Source organism: Montipora foliosa, chromosome 1 (genome assembly GCF_036669935.1).
Source record: "Montipora foliosa isolate CH-2021 chromosome 1, ASM3666993v2, whole genome shotgun sequence".
Taxonomy (NCBI): domain Eukaryota; kingdom Metazoa; phylum Cnidaria; class Anthozoa; order Scleractinia; family Acroporidae; genus Montipora; species Montipora foliosa.
The window spans coordinates 41,220,664-41,240,663 of NC_090869.1; the positions used below are offsets into that span (position 1 = coordinate 41,220,664).

A 20,000-nucleotide genomic window follows, 5' to 3' on the forward strand; every position below is an offset into this window, starting at 1 on the left:
TTTGAAATACATGACAAATTGACCTGAAGTCTGATTATGATGATTTTAAACTGCATGATCATGACAAACATTCTGCAAAGTCAAATGTATTTTTATAACAGCAAAGGTAAGTGACTTCAAAATTATTAAATTGAGCAATAGAAGGTGTTCAATGAATATATTTACTTCCACCATGAACAGCAGTCCAAAAACATATCTAAGAGTAATGTTATATCTGAGGATTAAACTAATCAATGACATAACTTTTCCTGCGACTCTCATTTTTCTGTGAAAGTTATGTCTTATTGATTAGTTCAATCCTCAGATATACTGTGCTCTGGGAACGCATGAAGCACTCTACCGCTGTTCCACCATGAACAGCAGTCCAAAAACATATCTAAGAGTAATGTTATATCTGAGGATTAAACTAATCAATGACATAACTTTTCCTGCGACTCTCATTTTTCTGTGAAAGTTATGTCTTATTGATTAGTTCAATCCTCAGATATACTGTGCTCTGGGAACGCATGAAGCACTCTACCGCAAGGATAGACTACATGTATACTCAAGATTTAAAACCTTATTTTCCCAAGCACTTGCTTTATCTTTTGAGACAGTTACAAACCAGAAAAAAAATTATAAAGAAATCACTGTTTAGATACCATGTCACAAAGAGGAACTTGTTCCCTCTCACAGAATGTTTTATTGCACGTCTTTAACAAATTTATTCATAAGTATTGAATTCAATGATAACTGAAAAACTGAATGGAAAATATCAATAAAACACTTACATCTATACTGGAAAATTACAAGCAACAAAAGAGGTGATAATCAGAGCCTTACCCTCCACTCTTGGCCTAGACTGGAAAGCATATCAGTCTTACGTGATATCTTTCATGCCATTTTGACACATTTTTTGATGGATTAAAGTGCCTTACAAACTAGATATGGTCTATTACTTTCACATGCCACTTCCTCATACACCTTCCCACCCAAGTTATCAGTATCACACACACCTTCGATAGGATAATCAAAGTATGAATACTCTTTGCGGAAATCTTTTTCTGAAGCAGAGGGCACATCTTGCAGCTGGAGAAATAAAAAGCAAGTTTTCCTCAGAATGTATTCAACAGTGCATCATTGAATTCATTAGAAACAATCCCTTTATACACATAACGGTTCATAATTTTGTCATTCTGTGAACTTTGATGCAAAATTGCTATCTTGTATGGGCCAAGGTTAAGCTGATAATAACAACACAGACCAGAAATTAAAGGATTCAGCTAAGAAATTTGAGAATGTTACAAGTAATGAAATTTACCTTTGACATGGCCCATAAAAAAATAATATTAGTGGCCATTAAACCATTGACTTAAGAATAAAAATTACCGAGTCACTTCAAAAAGGCTTCATCTCTCCGATGTTACGCTTTAAAATATTATCATTATGCTGAACTTCAGAATACGACAAAGTTGAATCCGTCAATTTCAAGAGCTAGACTATCTCATGGCGTCATCAAGTGCTTTACTTTGCTGCCACTCAAGAATATGCAGTTGGAGTAATTCCATTGCAGAATAGCTGTTTTGTAATTACAGCCTTAGAGTTATGTTTTGAAAACTAACCGACAAGAATAATATGTTAATGCAATTTAATGACTAATTTTCTTTACCTAGCAAGCTAAATTTCGTTAATTTATACGCATGGAAAGTAATGAATAACAAGTATTATCATCGGATTTCACAAGAAAAAAACGACAATGCGATAACGAAAAACGAAAAAAAATGAGACTTGACATACTTACATAAACATTTCGTGTTTATGAAGCAAGAATACACTCACTTAAGCATGTTACACACATAAGTCGTATTTATTTTCTTTCACATTAAGATCCCTGTATCTGATTCAACGCAAAGTTTGCTCGAGACCGTGTTTCAAGCAAGGTCTGAAAAACACTGACACGCTAGGGGCGCCGAGGAGAGGTCCTCTTATAGAAAAGATTGTCGAAACTTCTTTTGCCTGTCGCTGTTTCGTCAACAAGGTTGAAAACATAGGGTTGAGTGGCCTAAGGAAAATCTACTAAGAAAACAAGCTCAGCAGAATAATATCAGAAGTCATTACATAGTATAATGCAAGACGGAAAACCCATCCATAGTGTTACGACGATCTATCATATTGGAGAGAAAAGAATTACGCCTTTTGGGATTTAAACACCATAATACCACGTTGCCAGTGTAAAGCGACTTTTTGCCCTCGTTATTATTGAATCAGGCGAACCTCAAAACACCATAAGAAGCTGAGTTAGAAAACCGACTTATTTGGTTCTGAAAACAAGTCATCATGCAACATAGCGAACTCTTCCCTTTCCGCACACTGATCACAATATAATCACAAAAGAGCCAACCGATCGTAAAACTTTATGTTTGAAATAACAAATTAGAGAGTTTAAGCAAAACAAGTGATTTCCTAAAATGACAAATCGTAAATGCTAGCAGGCTGCTCGATGATTCCGTGCTGACCTTTGGTAGCGCGGTTGTTGTTATATCACTTCACTGGAGACCGCCAGCTATCAATTCCATAAGTGACATAAAAAAATCACCAAGATCGCAAGGCTAAATTTTAATGTGAACGAATCTCCATCGACGATTATACCTTGCCACCGACTTTCATTAACAGCGAAATTACTGTACATCGAGACCGACTTCATTGGCGAAGAAATCGTGATTTATACTCACCACATTGACCGGATATCCTTTGTATGTGAAGTCTGCTGTACATGAAGTTCTCTCTTTCGGTTCTTCGGTCAAATTCAGTGCCACATTCACAGTGTCATTCTCCACTACGCAGTCCCCTGATCAATAAAAAACAATTAAAACAGACAAGAAAACTCATCGATCGGCGCGGATACATACAAAGGGGACCTAAAAATAAACAAGATGACTTTTTCAAAGTTTTCAGGTTGGCTAAAGGTTGGCTTCTACTAACCTTCTGGGCCCTCTCTGGAAACCCACGCTAAAAAGGAAAAGAAGCGAGATTTAGAATAGTTGCAGAATCCAACTCCACGCCGCCACTAGGCACGGCGGTATTATTAAACATGTCATTACGGCATCTTGTGTTGAAGAGCTGAGCTATTGACTCGAAGCCCATCTGACAAACGCTTTCGCGCTTTACCTTGCTTGCTATATTTCTTGCCCATAACTAGAACGCTTCATCTCATTTTTCTACCACACTACTCCCGATTTTTAGGCAAGAACATTTCAGCCGATTGTAAGTTCTAAAGATATGCTCAAGTACTCGGTTCCTCGCTCTTTGAAGCTGTGGCAGCGGCTCTTTACTTTGAACGAATGTCGACCGAAAATTCATTCGATTGTTCTAATCAAAGCATTATGGCGATACCTGCAATTTGATTGGCTAGCGTTAAAAGTAGCCAATTACAATGGAGTGCTAATTTAAAGCAATGGATTTAGCAGTGGACGTAGTTTGCTCAAAGTTTGCTCAGTTGGAAATATAGTAAAAGTAAGTATCTAATCAGAAACTGCAACAGACACGAGTTTATCTTATCCGTCTAAGTTGGTCCAAGTCATAAAAATGCGATAAAGTTCATTTAGCGTTAGTGCTATGTTTTCCAAACGTAACTATTTTTGGAAACAAATCTGTTAAAAAGTTATATAGAGGTACAACAAAGCAAAAATAACTGTCAGGATACCTTTGGGAAAAAATACATTTAAAGCAATCGCGTGGATCTCTTAACAATTGCGTTTTCATGGCAGGATTGACTTGCCCACAAAATGCAGTCGATGAGCTTGAAATATTTGCTTCCCTGAAACGCCGCTCCTTGAAATTTTGCTTAATTAAAACGGTGCTTCCCTATCGTACCGCCGGAAAAGTTTCGGTGTATGACATTAGCGGCAGCTACTGGCATCTGCAACTAATGCAGTCACCTCAATTTCTAGAACAATCCCAATTTTATGAACAGACAAAACGTTTTTTTTAAACAAATCATTCGCAAGGTATGTTGGCACAAGTCATTTATTTTCATAAGCCAGCCAGCATTTCACACATTTTTGAGCATTAAAAGCGGTGGAGAATGGGTGCGAAAAAAGGCCAGTAGCCGAAGGCATTAGAAGTTAACTTTTATCAAGTTGTCTTCAAAATCCTTTCATTAGTCTGATATTGTGATCGATATTTGAACGATCAAAATAAATTTCAGGTACTATTTTAAGGATAGCCTTTCAATGCCAAACCGAAAGCGGGGAAGAGCAACCGATCACAACTATCAAAAACCCAATGCTAATTAAGTTTACTACAACCAAGATTCATGACATCAACTTATTGCAGCAGCACTAAAGAGGCAATAGCCAATTCTTCTCGACAGAATCTCGAGGAATTGACGAAGTTTTTGTACAAGGTGCTAGGCATAAAATAGTCTCCGTAACCAATAACGCTTAACGGTCAAAAGAACTTGTAAAAAGCGGCTTTTAGTAGCCGGCAAAAGTAAGGAATAGTGACGGTTCCGGACAATGACTAGACTACTGAAAAGAAATTACTGATATTTCTTTCATGATTGACAACGGAGGGGTGCATAAGCCATTTCAAGGATAACAGTTTTCAATTAAATTCATTTGGGTCAGTATTTAAGGCTCATGAGACAATTTGGTGTATAGTTTTGAACGCGGTCTATTATCAAATGAATATTTCACAGTCAATAATCCTAACAAAAGGTGACAAAAGGGTTAATGATAAATTTCTTTGTTCGTTAAACCGAGGAGACGCTGCTGGATTACAAATGGTCAGTGTGAACAAAGCTGTTAATGCACAGCTGAGTGGCAAGGAAAATCGTTCATCAATTACTAACGAATTTTTGGTATTACAGACATTACAATGATGAAAAACGTCATCATGAATGATGCAACGTAAGTCATCGCCTATTCTAGAATTAAGATCGACTTTGTGCAGCAAAAGAGATTGATTTTAATGTTGATCTTACTCATAAGGACTGTTTCAAGATGATTAAAAAAAAAACACTGAAATATGACTTTAAGGTCGACATAAAAAGGAAACTGCTGGATAGACAAGAGTTAATGGATAGACTAAATGAAGACACACAATCGGAAGCACGGGAAAAACAGGTCAAGTAATGGTGAAAGATCAAGTTCAGACTTGAACTATCCTTAGGCTAGCATTTGTTTAGATAAAAAAACAAAGTTGATGAAATCCCATCTTTTTGCTTCTTTTATTTCGGAACGAGTCACATTGACTGCGTTAATTTTTTGCAATCCATCATTGATAGGGGGAGGGAACTGAAGAGTTCTCCTTGAAGGGTAAAAAGTCCATTATACCCGATCGTAGCTCGAAGTACAGTCCAACATCGCCAACTTACAACTTTTAGAGACTACGGACATGAAGACACTTAGCGAAGGGAGGGGGAGGGGTAGGGATACTATGTTTGGGGGGAGGGTCATAATTATTTTAGCCTCACTTTGGGGAGGGCCTCTTTTTGAAAAATGCCTTTGAGGGGAGGTATTCTGTAAGTACTTACCTCAAGTCTTCAAACTCACATTTCTCTTTATTTGAGCCAACTGTACCCGTTTTAGGTATAAATTACACATGTAAACATGGAGTACTGTTTTACAAAAAGTCTACAAGGCATATCTGTTTTCTAAAACACATTGTAATTGATTTTGTTTCCTAGTACAAAGTTCTTTCAAATTTAAAAACGGAACATGAGAGGAAGTCATTAGTAAACACTTCTGTTAGAAACATTTGAACATGTACACTCAGTGTCACCAAAAGATAACTGTTAACGATGTTGTTAGCAGTTTTTTCGGAGAATTTGCTTGCCTGTTGCCCAAAGGTAAGACGGTTTAAAAACAAAGGATAAAATCAGGCTAAAGTATGAAGGAAAGAAAAGAAAACCAAGCAAAATGAACCTGGCAAACGCAAAAATATGAAATTTAGTCTTGAAAGATGATCCAGATATGGCATCGACTCTGAGGAATTATTCCAATCTGGACCATCATCTGGAATATATGACGAAAGATGCCTCTCCTGGTTCGGGCAATACAGAAACGCTGCAGTCATCATCATCATCATTATCACGGGCAGTATCATCATGATCTTCATCGATCATCCTCGTTCTCATCGTCAACGTGGGAGGAATTAATTGCTTCTATTACCAGAACTCCACACTTCCACCGAAGGCATCTGTCTCACTTTACTTTGGACAGAAATTTTCGTCCTTGTTAGGTGAAGGCTATTGTGAGACGGTTTATAGCCTTTATCGATCTGTGACTCGGACATGTAATTACAAAGGAAGAACTTTTTCCTTAGTTTGGGTTATTTGTTGGATCCGCCTGGGCTCGAAAAGCCACCTAAAGGACAAAAGATTTGAGCAGAAAAAAATTATTATTCAGAAGATAATTTTTACAACAAGGCCAAACATTTCTTGAAAGAAAAAACAAAGAGGCAACTCGGGCTTTCAAGAAACGAGGATCGATCTGAGCCGAAACAATTAAGAACATGAGAACAGTAGATGATAACTAGAAGTTTACAGCAACTGCAAACCGTCTTCACCGGCAGGAAACAACAAGAAAGTAGGTCCAAAAGTGGAACTGTTTTAAGTCTTGTCCCAAGTAAACATTCGAATTTGTCATGAAGGACACAATTACGTGAGTGAAAACACCACTGTTGATTGTGGTTACATATAAAAATCGTGCCTTTCGATGCCTTTCGTGAAATTATTTAGCATTTCACTGGTGGTTATTTAATAAATAGAATATTACGTGGCCGCTTGGAGATACGAAATTTCTCTTCCCGTGTTGAAAATATTTCGACACTCGGAAAGAAATTCCGTATCTCCGCGCGATCATTTAATATCCTCTATATAAATGCTAAAGTAGCGACCTAGTTTGGAAAAATCCAATCACGTATTTCTCCTACGAGATTAAATCTGTGCAGTGCTAGTAATGTTACTTTACATTATTCCTACGAAATTTCCTTTACATCAGCTTGAAAACAGGCCATATTGCAAAATGAGTAATTTCCTTTCAAGATAAATTGAAATTTATTAATATTGTAACAGTACAAATAATACCATTGTAAAGTACATGTAGTTTCTTTCCAGTAGTTAGAGTATAGAGCGTTTTCACATGACGTCATGGCAGCCATGTTGGTGTTGCAAAACAAAGAAATGGCGATATGGCGGCCATGATGGTGTACCAAAACTATTCCTCCGGGAATCGAACTCTATTTTTATGCAAATACTTTCTATTGTTTAGAAATCCAGTATGTCTGCTAGTCACGTGAGTGAAAACGCTCTACTGATAGTGCTCTATTTGATTGCAAATCTGGGAGACAAATACTAGTATGTATGAATCTTGTATTAAACTAGTTACCAGTATATTGCCAAAGGAATCATTAAAGAATATCACTGTTTTTTCATTGTGAAAAGTAGCCCTAAATGTGAAAGACAGAAAAGGGTTTTTAGCTCTGACAAAGGGTTACCCTGCGAGTCTCTTTCAATCTTCGTAGAGAGTCGGGAAGAAGAAAGAAGACTCTGCCGGCCACTTCCACGTTTCGTTTTGAACATGCGTTAAAAATTCAAATTTATATTCGGTGTCAATCACGCGTGACCACTAACCACTGGCAAACACACGACAACCAGGGAATCATTTCAGTGGAAACTCTACATTCGCCATTGTCATACGGCGGCCATATTGTCCCGGGAGACCAAAACAGCTTTGTTTTGGAGGTAAGGCTTGGCGTGGTAAAACAAAGCTTTTTTGGTCTCCCGGGACAATATGGCCGCCACTTCATTTTTTACTGAAAAATATATAGGTTTCTGGCAGAAATACTCATAGGAATTTAGTTTAAAATAGCCACGAGGTTGTTAATTTCAAAAAATACCGATGACACTTGGCGATTGATCATGCGCAAAAATTACGAAAACAGGTTGGACAAGTCGAAACTCATTCTCGTCACCAGAGCCTCGGATAGACCCAAGGCTCTGGGAAACCCTATGTAGGAGAACATGCGCCGTACGGTTTTTATCACCAAAAATTGGCTATTTGAACCTTACGGCGCCTGCTCACTACTCCTGCTAAGATGAATGCACCAATTAGAGACGCTTTTGATTGTTATTCACGAAAACCAATGAGAAGGCACTTTGTTTCAGGGTTCCCCAGAGCTCTTCTCTCCCTCAGTCAGAGCTCTGGGGTCGCGATTGGTCAAAACTGGACTGACTCATCCATTTCTTTGGATGAGTGGCAAATCAAAGAATGTGGAGGCGGCCGGCAGAGTCTTCTTTCCTCTTCCCGACGTATCTTGGAAGATCTAAAGAGACTGTGCTCGCAGGGTAACAAATGGTAAACCGGCCCTCAAAACGCCAGCTTTCAAATTTCTTTACAGTGGTCACTTTACCGTCTCATCTCACTTGATAAGCACTTTTCTTTATTTTACTTCTCCACGGCCACCACACCAGAATTTCTTTACAAACTAAACCCCTTTATCATACATGTGAAAGAATGTTTTACTTCTCATAACCATGAACCAATATTCTTAACCTAATAACTAAGACAAAGGTTATTTTACACTTAACACTGCAAATAAAAGATTACTCCAATCACTACAATGAGTGCGAATCCCTTACCTGGAATGCGGTGGTTGTCACTAACAGACTGTAGACTGCAGGCTTACTGAAAGCTAACTATTTTAAAATGGGTGCTTAGACTTAAATACTGTTTATCAAAGCTATTTGAAATGGTGCTTAGACTTACATACTATTTCATGATCAGCGCTATTTGTAGGCAGTGTGCGGTCTGCAGTTGTCATACTCCTCCTGGAATGCTAACTGTTTCAACTGAACAAGTGCATAATCCTCATCACCGTAAACTGAGATTAAACCACAACATATGTCCGTAACTGGGGAGCTATCATTAAAAGCCCATTGTCAAATGAGTGTGAACGTAGACTCCCGAAGTGTGCTAGATGGACGATGCAAGAAGCTGGAGCAGTACATGACTTAGAGATTGATGGTGTCAGCGGTACCACTTCGGGAGAATTAATACGCAATTTTTTAGTCGTAAATCTATTATATTTCTTAAAAGGTACATTCAGGAACGATAAAGTTACGAGGCGCGGTCAGTGTAAGAATGCCCGGTCTGTGGAGTAGCTTCAGCAACTTTCTCGCGACTAGCAGTACCCTGTGGGGTATTTATTGCGCTAAGTTCACTGATTGATGTCAAAAGTTCGTGGGCTTTGGGATCACATTTGGACTCAGTCAGGCAGATCAGGGCACAGTAATATTCAGGCTAGCACTCAAAGTATGGCTCCAGCTTTTGTGGATAAGGACGTCTTTCTGGAGATCTTTTATTTTGGCGTGATTAGTGGCAGGTCTTTAAAATTCAGGCAACATGAAAAAACCTTCAAAAATAAGCTCAACATTCGCTCTTTAAAAGAAAAAAATAACTACAAAGCGAAAAGCTCAAAACAAACGCGACCAAAATCGTAGTTTTCTGGGAGCATTCTCAGTCTTTTTTGTCCCAGTTACAATTTGCTTTCGTAGCCTGCATTGTTCCCCACTAACTCTCTGCAGAACCAGGACTGGTGATGATAAAACCGAAAGAAAGACATTGTTACAAAATCATTGATATCCTCGATATTGTACAAATTCAACATTGATAGGAGATTGCATTTAACTCGTGGAAAAACTATATGACCTTTTACTCGAGCCTTTTCGGTATGTATGTCATTCCTCTTCATGTTGCCACGAAATACATAGAAATGTCCTCTTAGAGTATGTTTCCTTTTTCGGAGAAATTAACAAGGGGACAGGGCAATTGGAACCGTCATTTTGAGTCCCAAAGAACAAGAGTGTGCTATGTTATTGACGGGGTCGTGATCTGTAAGATGAACACGACTCACGGTTCAAATGTTACTCAGTGCATGCCCATTTTTACATTTTCTGATTAAAATTAACTTTTGATACTTTTAAATTATGCAGTGCAAGTCAAAGAACGAAAACATTTGAGACTAAAGAAGGACAATTTAAAACGTATTTAAAAACTTTTAGGCCATGATAAGGCGGGTGACCTTGGAAGGTCTGAACTGCACGAGATAGCGTTCCATCAACAAATATCACGTGACGATAAAAATATGATGATTTTGTTGATTTCATTCGCGTATTTCTCAGTTACTCGTTGGCCAAAATATGAAATAACAGAGAATAAAAGAAGTGTCACAATTGTGAAAATCAACCCGCTACGTATGCCGTACGTAAAAAAAGATAATATCGTAACGATAACAAGCCAGATTCATGTCGATCTATTTACCCAAGCTGCCAATGATTGTCTCCATGCGTTATGGCATGATAGCTGTTGGAACCATGTACAGCTTGTTTCATTACATTTTGAATTTGAGCTATGAGAACTTACCAGGGGAAAAAGTTCGTTCCTCTTTGGAGCCCTTTGATCCCATAATGGTCTGTGAAGAAAATAAAGTAGACTGGTAGGATAACTGTTCGAAGATTATTAAAGTTGAACCATATTATGCTGCTGTATTACACTTTATAGCGCAGTCTTTCAGTTTCTGTGGAATTCAAGCTCTTTCTAGCCAAGCGGTAAAGAAACAGGAACAGACTGGGAACTTAGTTGAAAAAGAAAAGACTCTTAAACGCTCTTTACATGTCTCGCCTTATTTCTATAAAACCCAAAACTGTGATTTGTTCTTAACCGACACTCGACATGAGCGTTTTTGCATTTAATTCCTCAATTTAAGTCCCTTAGGTCACTTGGGCTTATAATTAGCTTTACGCATTTTTCGGCATCCAAAGATCTTTGCAGTCAAAAGTATTAGCCCTCATTCCCCAGCATCACTGGCCATCATTTACGTACATGTGGGTCAAGGGGCCAGGAAATCGTTCTACTGCTATTTTTGAGCTAATCTTATGTCAAAGACAAGATTAGCGCTCTGATAATTCTACTTCCGTTTGTCATAGCTTCTTATGGAATAGTTTGAATTCTCTGCGCTAGGCATGTCACTCTCCTTCCAAACGCCTCATAGGCGCCGTTGCTGGAACTGAGATAACAGATCATATTCAAATAGGGCACACACAAATGGACATGCATATGATTGATACAGAACGTCTGACATTCTTCTGGTGTTCAGAGTACTGACTTGCAAATGTTCCCCACGCTTCAAGCATTGTAAAATTAATTGAATGAAATTTCTACGTTTAATCCTTCTGTCAAGTGGGACTGAGGAAGGCAGCGAGACAAAAGAGTTTGCATTCTTGAAGTGGGCCGGGAGCGAGGTTATTCAGTAATAGAAGTGTTTATTTTTTGAAGATTTAAAGACGGCGGGGCTTAAAGTGAGGAAGAACCTTGGAAGCGCTGAACTGCATGAGATTAGCGTTCTATCAACAAATATCACGTTACAAATAAGATGATTTTGTTGACTTGATTCGCATACATTTCGCTCGTTGGCCAAAATATGAAATAACAGAAAAAGAGAGAGTTGAGAGTTTTACGTTTTGATGATAGTTTTTTTCAATCAAACTGTTTAATATAAAGAATAATTCTTCAAGGATAACTATTATTAGGCAAGTTGTACTGCTATTCGCATATGTTGCAGTTAATTTTTCGTTTCATTTCATTTTTTTTTAACTAGGTAATTATTTTTTTAACTAGGTAATGTTTTTAACTAGGCTTTTTTTAATCAACTGTCTAAAAAAGGGATTTTCCTTTTTTTAGGGGTGTAGTTAAAAAAAGGGGCTTGTTTTTTTAGGGAGTATGAAAAAAGAACGAAATTCTCCTCTTCTCCGTCGTACTTGTCCTACCCATCCCTCATCTTCCCCCATTGTCCCTCTCCTACCCCACCCTTTCTTCACGGATCTATCCCCCGTTACTTGAACCCCTCTCTCTGGAAAGGGTTTATCAAGTGAGTTGATATCGTAAATTGACCACTGTGAAAAAATTTGAAAGCTGGCATTTTGATTGTTAGCCCTTCGTCAGAGCTAAACCCTTTTACGTAGTAAGACTACTTTTTGTAATGAAAAAACAGTGATATTTTTTTATGATTCCTTTGGAAATATAACTTGTTTAATACAAGATTGATAAATATTTCTCTCTCAGATTTTCAATTAACGAGAGCAGTATACTACCGGAAAGTAACTACATTACAATAACGTTACAATGGTATTATTGTTTGGTACTGTTACAATATGAATAAACTTCAATTTATCTTGAAAGGGAATTTGTTTACTCATTTTGCAAAATGGCCTGTTAACATGCTGCACAGATTTAATCTTGTGGGAGAAATAAGTGATTGGAGTTTTCCAAACTTGGTCACTACTCGAGCAGAATGTTTTTTCGATATCAGTTACTTTTCCTAAAAGCAACTACTGTTGGGGTGCAATGGTGACCTTTTACCATTCAGTCGATCTCTATCAAAGATAGGAATGTTGGAGCTGCCATTGGTTGGTGGGCACTTTCTAAGTATGGAATAAGCACATTTTAACACGTATGTTAACAACTTGCTAGCTGATTTCTGCGTAATTTCTTGAAGCCACTTTTTCACACTTGTCTCCACTGTGAGAAATTCGACTGTGTACTTGGGACAAGATTTGAAATAGTTCCCGTTTTGGAGCTACTTTCTTGATGTTTGCCGTTGCTGTAAGCCCATTTCTTTTGAGTTATCATCTGATGTTCCCAGTTTGTTAATTGTTTCGGCTCAGATCGATCTTCGTTTCCTAATAAGCCGAGTTTCTTCTCTGTTTTTCTTTCAAGAAATGTTTGGCCTTCCTGTAAAAATCATCCTTTGAATAACAATTTATTTGCGAGTCTTTTCAATTCCTGTATTTCTCCATAGAAATCGATTCCATTTACGCTATTGCATTGGCGTGATTCCACCATTTTACAACACGTGCATGGCTCTGCTGTAAATAAATCAAAGTTTGGACCGAGAGTGGCCTGGGATGAATAATAAAATACTTAATTATAAATTATGATGAGAGGTTTGCATGAGTTGCTTGTGTGGTCAAGTGGATAAGAAAGTGGGCAGCAGGTTTAAGTTCAAGTTCGGGTGAGTAAACAGAAAAGTCTTGATAAGTAAGAATTGTCTGTGAAGAGTGCTGATGAGGGGGTGGGGTTAAGGGATATTCAAGGGGTAAGGTAACTGGAAGGTAAGGGGGAACAGGTCTGTGAAGAAAGGGTGGGGCTGGATAGGGACAATGGGGGAAGATGAGGGATGGGTAGGACAAGTAGGACGGAGAAGAGGAGAATTTCGTTCTTTTTTCATACCCCCTAAAAAAACCAAGCCCCTGTTTTCTAACTACAACCCTAAAAAAGGAAAATCCCTTTTTTAAACAGTTGAAAAAAAAACCTAGTTAAAAAAAATTAACTGGAACGAAATATTAACTGCAACATACACATTAATACTAAAACAAAAACCACCTGCTATAGTAATGAATACATCTTTGCAAAAATTAGCAGTGAATATTTGTTATCAGTTAAAAGCGGCTTCTCTGACTTATCTGATATGGCGTATGCATTAAACCGTTTTATAAGTTTAGGAGTTGTATTGAAATGAAGGCAAGGAGAAAACCACGAAGCATAGCATTTTTTGACTTGACAAAATCATCCACAACTCACTGACTTTTTCTCCTGAAAATGTTTGTTAATAAAAGTCCGACTCTTGACACAGCTGAACATTTAAAGAAAGATAAGTGGAAAAGAAAGACGCCGAAAGTCAAAGGAATATGTGTTGGCGGGCGTAGAAACCGCACCTTGATGTAGTCAATCATTTTGTTTTGACAGAAGAAAAGGATGCCGACTTCTTAAATTTTCATGAAGGCTGAGCAAGTGATAGCGGCTTTGCTTACAGCACATATTTACATTCAAGGGTTTTAGTTCCGTGAGAGTGAAATTTAGACTGCATAATTTGTCATTCCTAGTTTTTCAATTTACTGAAAGGTCGCCCCTCCTTTTCTTCAACGAGAAAAGTATAAGCACAGCGCTTTTTTTTGGCATGGCAAACAAAGGAATCGATTATAAGATAACCTTTTACAACAAAATATTCCGTACATTGTTACATCAAATAGGCATACTTCGTTATTAATTTCTGATTCTACGTACAGAAAACCGTTGTTTGCGTTTGTTTTTACATGAGCCTTGAAAATTTCAATTATTTTAATGGAGTACCCCATCTTACTAACGTGACCTATCATCCTTTATTTCAATGCTCTCAAGAGAATCCCGTGGTCAATAGGTATGACATGAGGACTATTGGACCACTAGGAACTATAAATTAAAAGAAATAATTGACGAGCTCAATTTTCACGGGCTTCTCTCAAAAGATGTCGAAATTAGTTCAGATTGACATATCTGCTCTCAGTCGATCACATATATCTTAAAGTTCTGGCCCCACTTGTTCAAACGATGGATAGCGCTATCCGTCGGGTAAATCACTATACAGTGGATAAGTCATAGCGAAACTACTTGCACCATCCGATGGATAGTGATTTATCCCAGTGGATAGCGTTGTCCATCTTTTGTACAACTGGGACTTCATCGCACAGTATGTGGTTATGCCTAGCTCGGGATGAACAGTTTCAAAACCATATTAGCCGTGGACCTATTTTACATAAATTTTGATAACATGGTCTATATTTTCTAACTGAACTGTGTTTGGCTTAAGTGCTACAACGAAAACTCTAACGTAAATCTTTCCCTTATATTTCTCGGACGAAAATTCTGGACCGAATGTTAGAGAATTTTTTCTAAATACCTGAAATGTCTACTTTCCGTTGTAATTGCTCAGTAGTTTCGAACCCAAAACCTCAGAGGTACCGCTTGTTTCCTCTGTTTTTTTATTTTTTATTTTTTGCTTAAGATGGCGAAATCAACTTTCCTTTGTCTTACTGGCGTTTTTTTCAAACATGTAAGGGAAAAGAAGCCACATTGGAATGTAGAGTATCTTGAGATACGGTAATTTTTTTTTTCAAAAAGTTAAGTTCTGTTCGTCTAAAAGTTAAAGTTGCCTTAGTAGGACATTTTGTGAACACTTCGAACCATTTTTTTTTCATACACAGTTGCTGACGCTTTAAGAAAAGCACAAGAAAGGGGTAAACCTGGTAAAGGAATGATAAAAGGGAAGGCAGAATTTGTGAAGGGAAGCCAGGGAATACTTACCTCACTGTTTTGCTACTTCCCGTCGTAAACTGAGCGGTCACCAAGATTCTCCCGGAAAGCACAGTTTTTGCAGTTATTCACAGAGTGACGAATCCAAACTGCATTCCTCAGTAGATCACAGTCGAAGTACCAACTGAAGTTTCTCTAGCTGTTGAGTTTAAGCATCTTGCACACAGGTAATTGGATCTGGTTGATAAATGTTGTATTTGTGGCTTCAGAGAGCGTCCGACTTTGAGCGGGCCTTTTCAACCATAAGCAGTTGGCGGGAAATCTGTCGGCACTTTTGTCGCTTAGACAACTGGTTGCGATATTATTATTTTAATCACAAAATAGCACTTTGATAAATATTACCCGACGATGTTCTCCTTCATAAAAAGGCCTTTTGTTTGACGCACAAAAAAGATCGGGATTCAATTTTTATATATATCCTTATTTCAGAGGATAGCGGCATAATCAGCTGGGCTGTTTGCACATAATTTAAAAAACGAGTGGTTATTAACCCCTTTAAAGGATGGCCGAAACATCAGTCACATGAAGCCTTAGTTTCACGGATCGGATTCCATCTTTATTTTGTTTGAAAAACTGTCAAGGGCGATTTGCCGACAGCAATAACAACGATTTCAACCCATCGATCTTAGTTTCGTGTTCCGGGTATTAAAATTCAGATGCATACATATATATTTTTCAATTTATGCAATATTTTTTGACACTTGTTAAGAACAAAGCGTGTTTTTCGAGTTGCTTTACAGGATTTTATTATTCCATTTCCATCTTTGACTTTCCGTCAAATATTGCCCGAGCAACACGTCCAATATATTGTTATTTGCGAACTGTTTCGAAATATAACTTTATGTGAATGGGCTACTCTGGCAAGCAGGTGTGATGTCTTGCATTGCTCTCCTGATTCTTATGACTGTTTTCGCATGACACCTGCAGCTTTTAAGAGCTTGCAGTTATAGAAATATAAATGTTTTTCAGTCCGTTTTGTTTATGGCTTAATGTGCCAACCATATGCAACAACTAATATTTGCTGACTGCTTGTCCAAAAACCTACGCGTCAAACGAGAGATCTCTTTTATACTCTTCTGTATTTAAATGCAAGTGACTAAATTCTATTACATTCTTGAGGATCACAAAAATTTCTTCTTTCTTCAGTAATTATTTCCACATTTCTGTACCTTTTCTGAAGATGCATCCGCGCACGAGATTTCCTTACCAGGGAAACCTGCATCACGCGGTAACCTTCATTGCATTAAAATAGAAGGACAAAGAAGAAGACAAAAAAAAAGACATCAGACGGGGTCAGCTCAATTACAGGGTACCCTCATTGCGAGTAGAATCGGAACTTTGAAAAGTATGTGATGTTATAACAAATATTATATTATATCAAAATTAACACGTCTTAAATAGAGGTTCGAGTTGAATGTAATAATATTTCTTTTAGTGGGTCTGGTAAGATATCCACAGTCAAACTAAACGGAATAATGTCATAAACAATTAATATTCACTTACCAACGTTCATGTTCGACTGATCAAGTTCCCATGAATACACTCATTTCCTCAGAACATGAAGAGATTTTAATAGTTGCTCCCAGTCTATGTCGGAAGATCTTCATTCTCTGGAATTTCGACGGACGACAACTCGAACGCTAGATTTATAAAATTCAGATGAAAGTCATTGGTAAACCTCACAACAGGACCTTTTAGTTCTACTCCTCTTTTGAATCATTACTACACAATGAACTTTTCAAGTCTGAGACGAATTTAGACACTGATTCGAACAATGCAGTTAAGAAGGTTCGAAATGACTGAAATAGGCTTTGAAATTACGGTTTCAAAGCGTTTAAGTGGATTTACTTGCGTTCATTTTCCCGGAGCGAGCAGCCTTTCGTCAGATCGAATGTTTTTAAAACGATTTCAGTGGAAACAAAGGGGAGGTTGTTGCCGAGATAAAGCAAAATATTAGAACTCGTTAGTCCCCCGAAGGCAAAAGAAAAACGAACCATGCGACTAAAGCGAATTCCTAATGAAAAGTTCATCTCACTTCAGCAGCTGCCGAGAAAACAACTTGGGTTTGAACCCACTGAAAAGGGAGAATATAAAAGGCGTCAATGAGACTTAAATTAGTCGTTTTTTCTGAAAAGTCGGTCCTGTAATACATTTTCAAGACCAGAAAACCACACTTCAATGCAGGGTTTATTGCTTCGCCGAAAACGTCTTTCTGTCTAAGATGTAAGGAGAGCTTAGTTATGGCATGATGCTGAAATGTGCCCTGTAGTATTGTTTTCGTAATTGCAGAGAGTCAAATTGAATAGAATCATGCAATACTAAGCGCCGGGTAAAGGTTAGTGACTCCAGGAAACGAGGGCCAGCACCATTGAAATACAAATGTATCTCAGTCACCAGCCAAGTGGCCTTTATCAAAGTTTCCTACAAACTTCATTGTGGCATTCACAACGACTTTTAATTCTTTTAGGCAAATGGACAAAGAAGGCATTGTTGTAATCGGTGCGCATATTTAGCAACTACTATAGCCTAAGGATAATAAACTGCTGTAGATATTGTTATTTATATGTGCGTAATAGGATTGCAAGCAATTTGTGGCGAAGGGTGACTTCAGTGCGTAACTTCTGAACATCTTCTGTTGGGATGTTCATTAACAAAATGGCGTTCTGGGTTACGTCAAAAGAAAGGGTCAATAGTGTCACTTGCTTACAGAGCTAACTAAACGATATCCACACGCCATGTCAGGTTGGCTGGTGCCGTGACTACGCTGTGAATAGTCACACTATGGAGCGACCGACCAGTAAAATAATCAGAATTTAAGGTCCGATTCATATGGTACCGGACGAATTTTCTACAGGTTAAAATTTTTGACCGGCAATTTGGTTCTCACGGAACCATGCAACATTTTCGCCCAGATTAAAGTTTAACATTTGTTAGTGGTTTTACCATCTATTCATGCGCAGAGCGCTACTTTTCAAAATCCAAAATGGCGTACGCGTCAAGAAGGAGAAATGCTAACGATAGTAGCTGAGTTACCACGAACCATGCAATCACGCCTTTGCCGTGCAAAAATTTAGACGGTCAAGGTGTTCACAGCGCGCCGGTTAAATTTTCGACCGTACAGACTAAAAAATCGTCCCCTATTTGGGTGTTCAAATTTTTGAACGGCAATGCGTCTAAATTTTCGCACGGTACCGTGTGAATTGGGCCTGATATACTATGCAAATCTCGATTTTTTACTGTGCTGTTTTTACCATCGCAAATTCCGAGCAGAATGACTGTGCCGCGGCCAGAATACATTGCTCCAACAATTTCTGTCAAAAACAATAAACTAACTAACTAGCTAAATTTAAAAACAATTATCCTCTGTGTCCATAATATTCGCTCAGTAAAAATGACTCCTATTTACATGGCTAAACATTTTAAAATGCAAAAGACCGAAGCTTGTAAATACTAGTCATTTATCCTCTATTTTCACAATTTTCAACCGGGACATGTTTCCAATTACCCAAGGAAAAGGCATTTTTGGATATATCATAATTCAGTTTGAAAGAGAGGTTTAGAGGACAAAAACAATAGAAACACGTTGGAATGAATGTGAAAAATATTAACATATCATCCACTTTCCTTCGTCTTTGTCCTTTAAACCTCTCTTTCAAGCTGAATTATGATATATCGAAAAAGGCCTATTTCTGTGTTTCTGTGTCTGTGCCTTTCTACGTTTTCTTTTGTGTAACTCTATCCTTAAAATGGCGAAAAAAAAAAAACAAGGGAGCTCGAAGCCGGAGAGTCCCGTACAAGACCAGCAAGATCAGGCGGCCATTGCCGAAGACGAAGATGAATTTGTCACAATGGCTCAAGTTCGTGAACTGTTACAAGTTCAAGGGTCTATGTTGAAAATTCTTTTTGAGTCTGTAGTACATTCGCTTTCTGCGAGAGCAGACGAGGTTGTGAAGTCTGTACAGTCGATGGCGGGTGTGTAAAGGTTCCTTTGTGGCCTCCTTTTTGGGTATTGGTTCGGGCATTGAGTTTGTCCTGTTCATTCCATCACCACTTAGTCTGCCTACTTGTTTCGTTTGTCTGAAGATGCTGTTTCTCCTCATTGTTAGAAAAAGTTTTTCCTCTGTTTGGTTCCCTTTACTAGCGTCAGTTTTCTTTTTTGATTTAGACCGCTCTGTTGTTGATCTTTCACGGAAAGTTTAATTCTCATGGGGCGTCCTTTACAAAGCTGAACACCTTTTCTTCTCTTGGTTACGGGCTCTCTGCGGTTTGTTTTTGTTCCAATCCGAGTCTCTGCAGACATTTTTTTTTTCTGTCCTTTGGCTGTTAGTGTGCTTTCGTGGCTTCAGTCCTTTATGTTTTCGGCTTCTCCTTTCTGTCTGTCTACCCTGCTTCGTCATGTCTTATTTGGTTTTTCTGCTGACGAGTTGGGTGTTGTTCCTCGGGTTTTTGTCTATCTTCTCAATGTCTATAAGTTCTGTATCTGGGGTGCTCGCATTGATTTTCGTTTCATGGTTAAGAGTCCCTCGGCTGTCGAGGTCATCGAGCGTGTCAAGTCCCGTGTTCGTTTCTGTCTTCCCTTCTTTTTCCGTCGGTTTCGTTCTGACCATCGTCGCCGTTTCTTTTTTCGTCGGTGTGGTGCTCGTGGTGTTGTTGCTTCTCTCGTTGGTGATTGCCTTGTTGCTCATCTCTGATTCTTTTTCCTTTTTGCGAGTTTGGCGTGCCGAAAATTTGATGCAAATGGTTATTATGGTTTTGACTTCGGAACATATTTGGCTTACCATTTTTGGATACGAACGGGTCAGGTTGAGCCTTGGATTTTTCAGTTTTGCT

At 38.2% G+C, this 20,000-nt stretch overlaps 1 protein-coding gene across 4 annotated transcripts in view; it reads right to left on the minus strand.

The window, feature by feature from the left end:
* The window catches only part of LOC137998714 (protein naked cuticle homolog 2-like), a 24,039-nt gene extending 7,170 nt beyond the window's left edge, over positions 1-16,869 (minus strand). The window contains exons 1-6 of one of the 4 annotated variants that reach the window (XM_068844635.1): positions 16,674-16,869; positions 15,162-15,347; positions 10,407-10,455; positions 2,962-2,988; positions 2,712-2,827; positions 996-1,068 (exon numbers count right to left, since the gene is read on the minus strand). In XM_068844635.1, the coding sequence (XP_068700736.1) occupies positions 996-1,068; positions 2,712-2,827; positions 2,962-2,988; positions 10,407-10,449 (259 nt within the window). In that variant the 5' untranslated portion in view covers positions 10,450-10,455; positions 15,162-15,347; positions 16,674-16,869. Of the gene's footprint in view, positions 1-995; positions 1,069-2,711; positions 2,828-2,961; positions 2,989-3,147; positions 3,341-10,406; positions 10,456-10,535; positions 10,715-15,161; positions 15,348-16,673 lie in introns of those variants that run through there. The other 3 variants (XM_068844636.1, XM_068844637.1, XM_068844638.1) reach the window with 3 other exon arrangements.
* Positions 16,870-20,000: the final 3,131 nt, after the last annotated feature.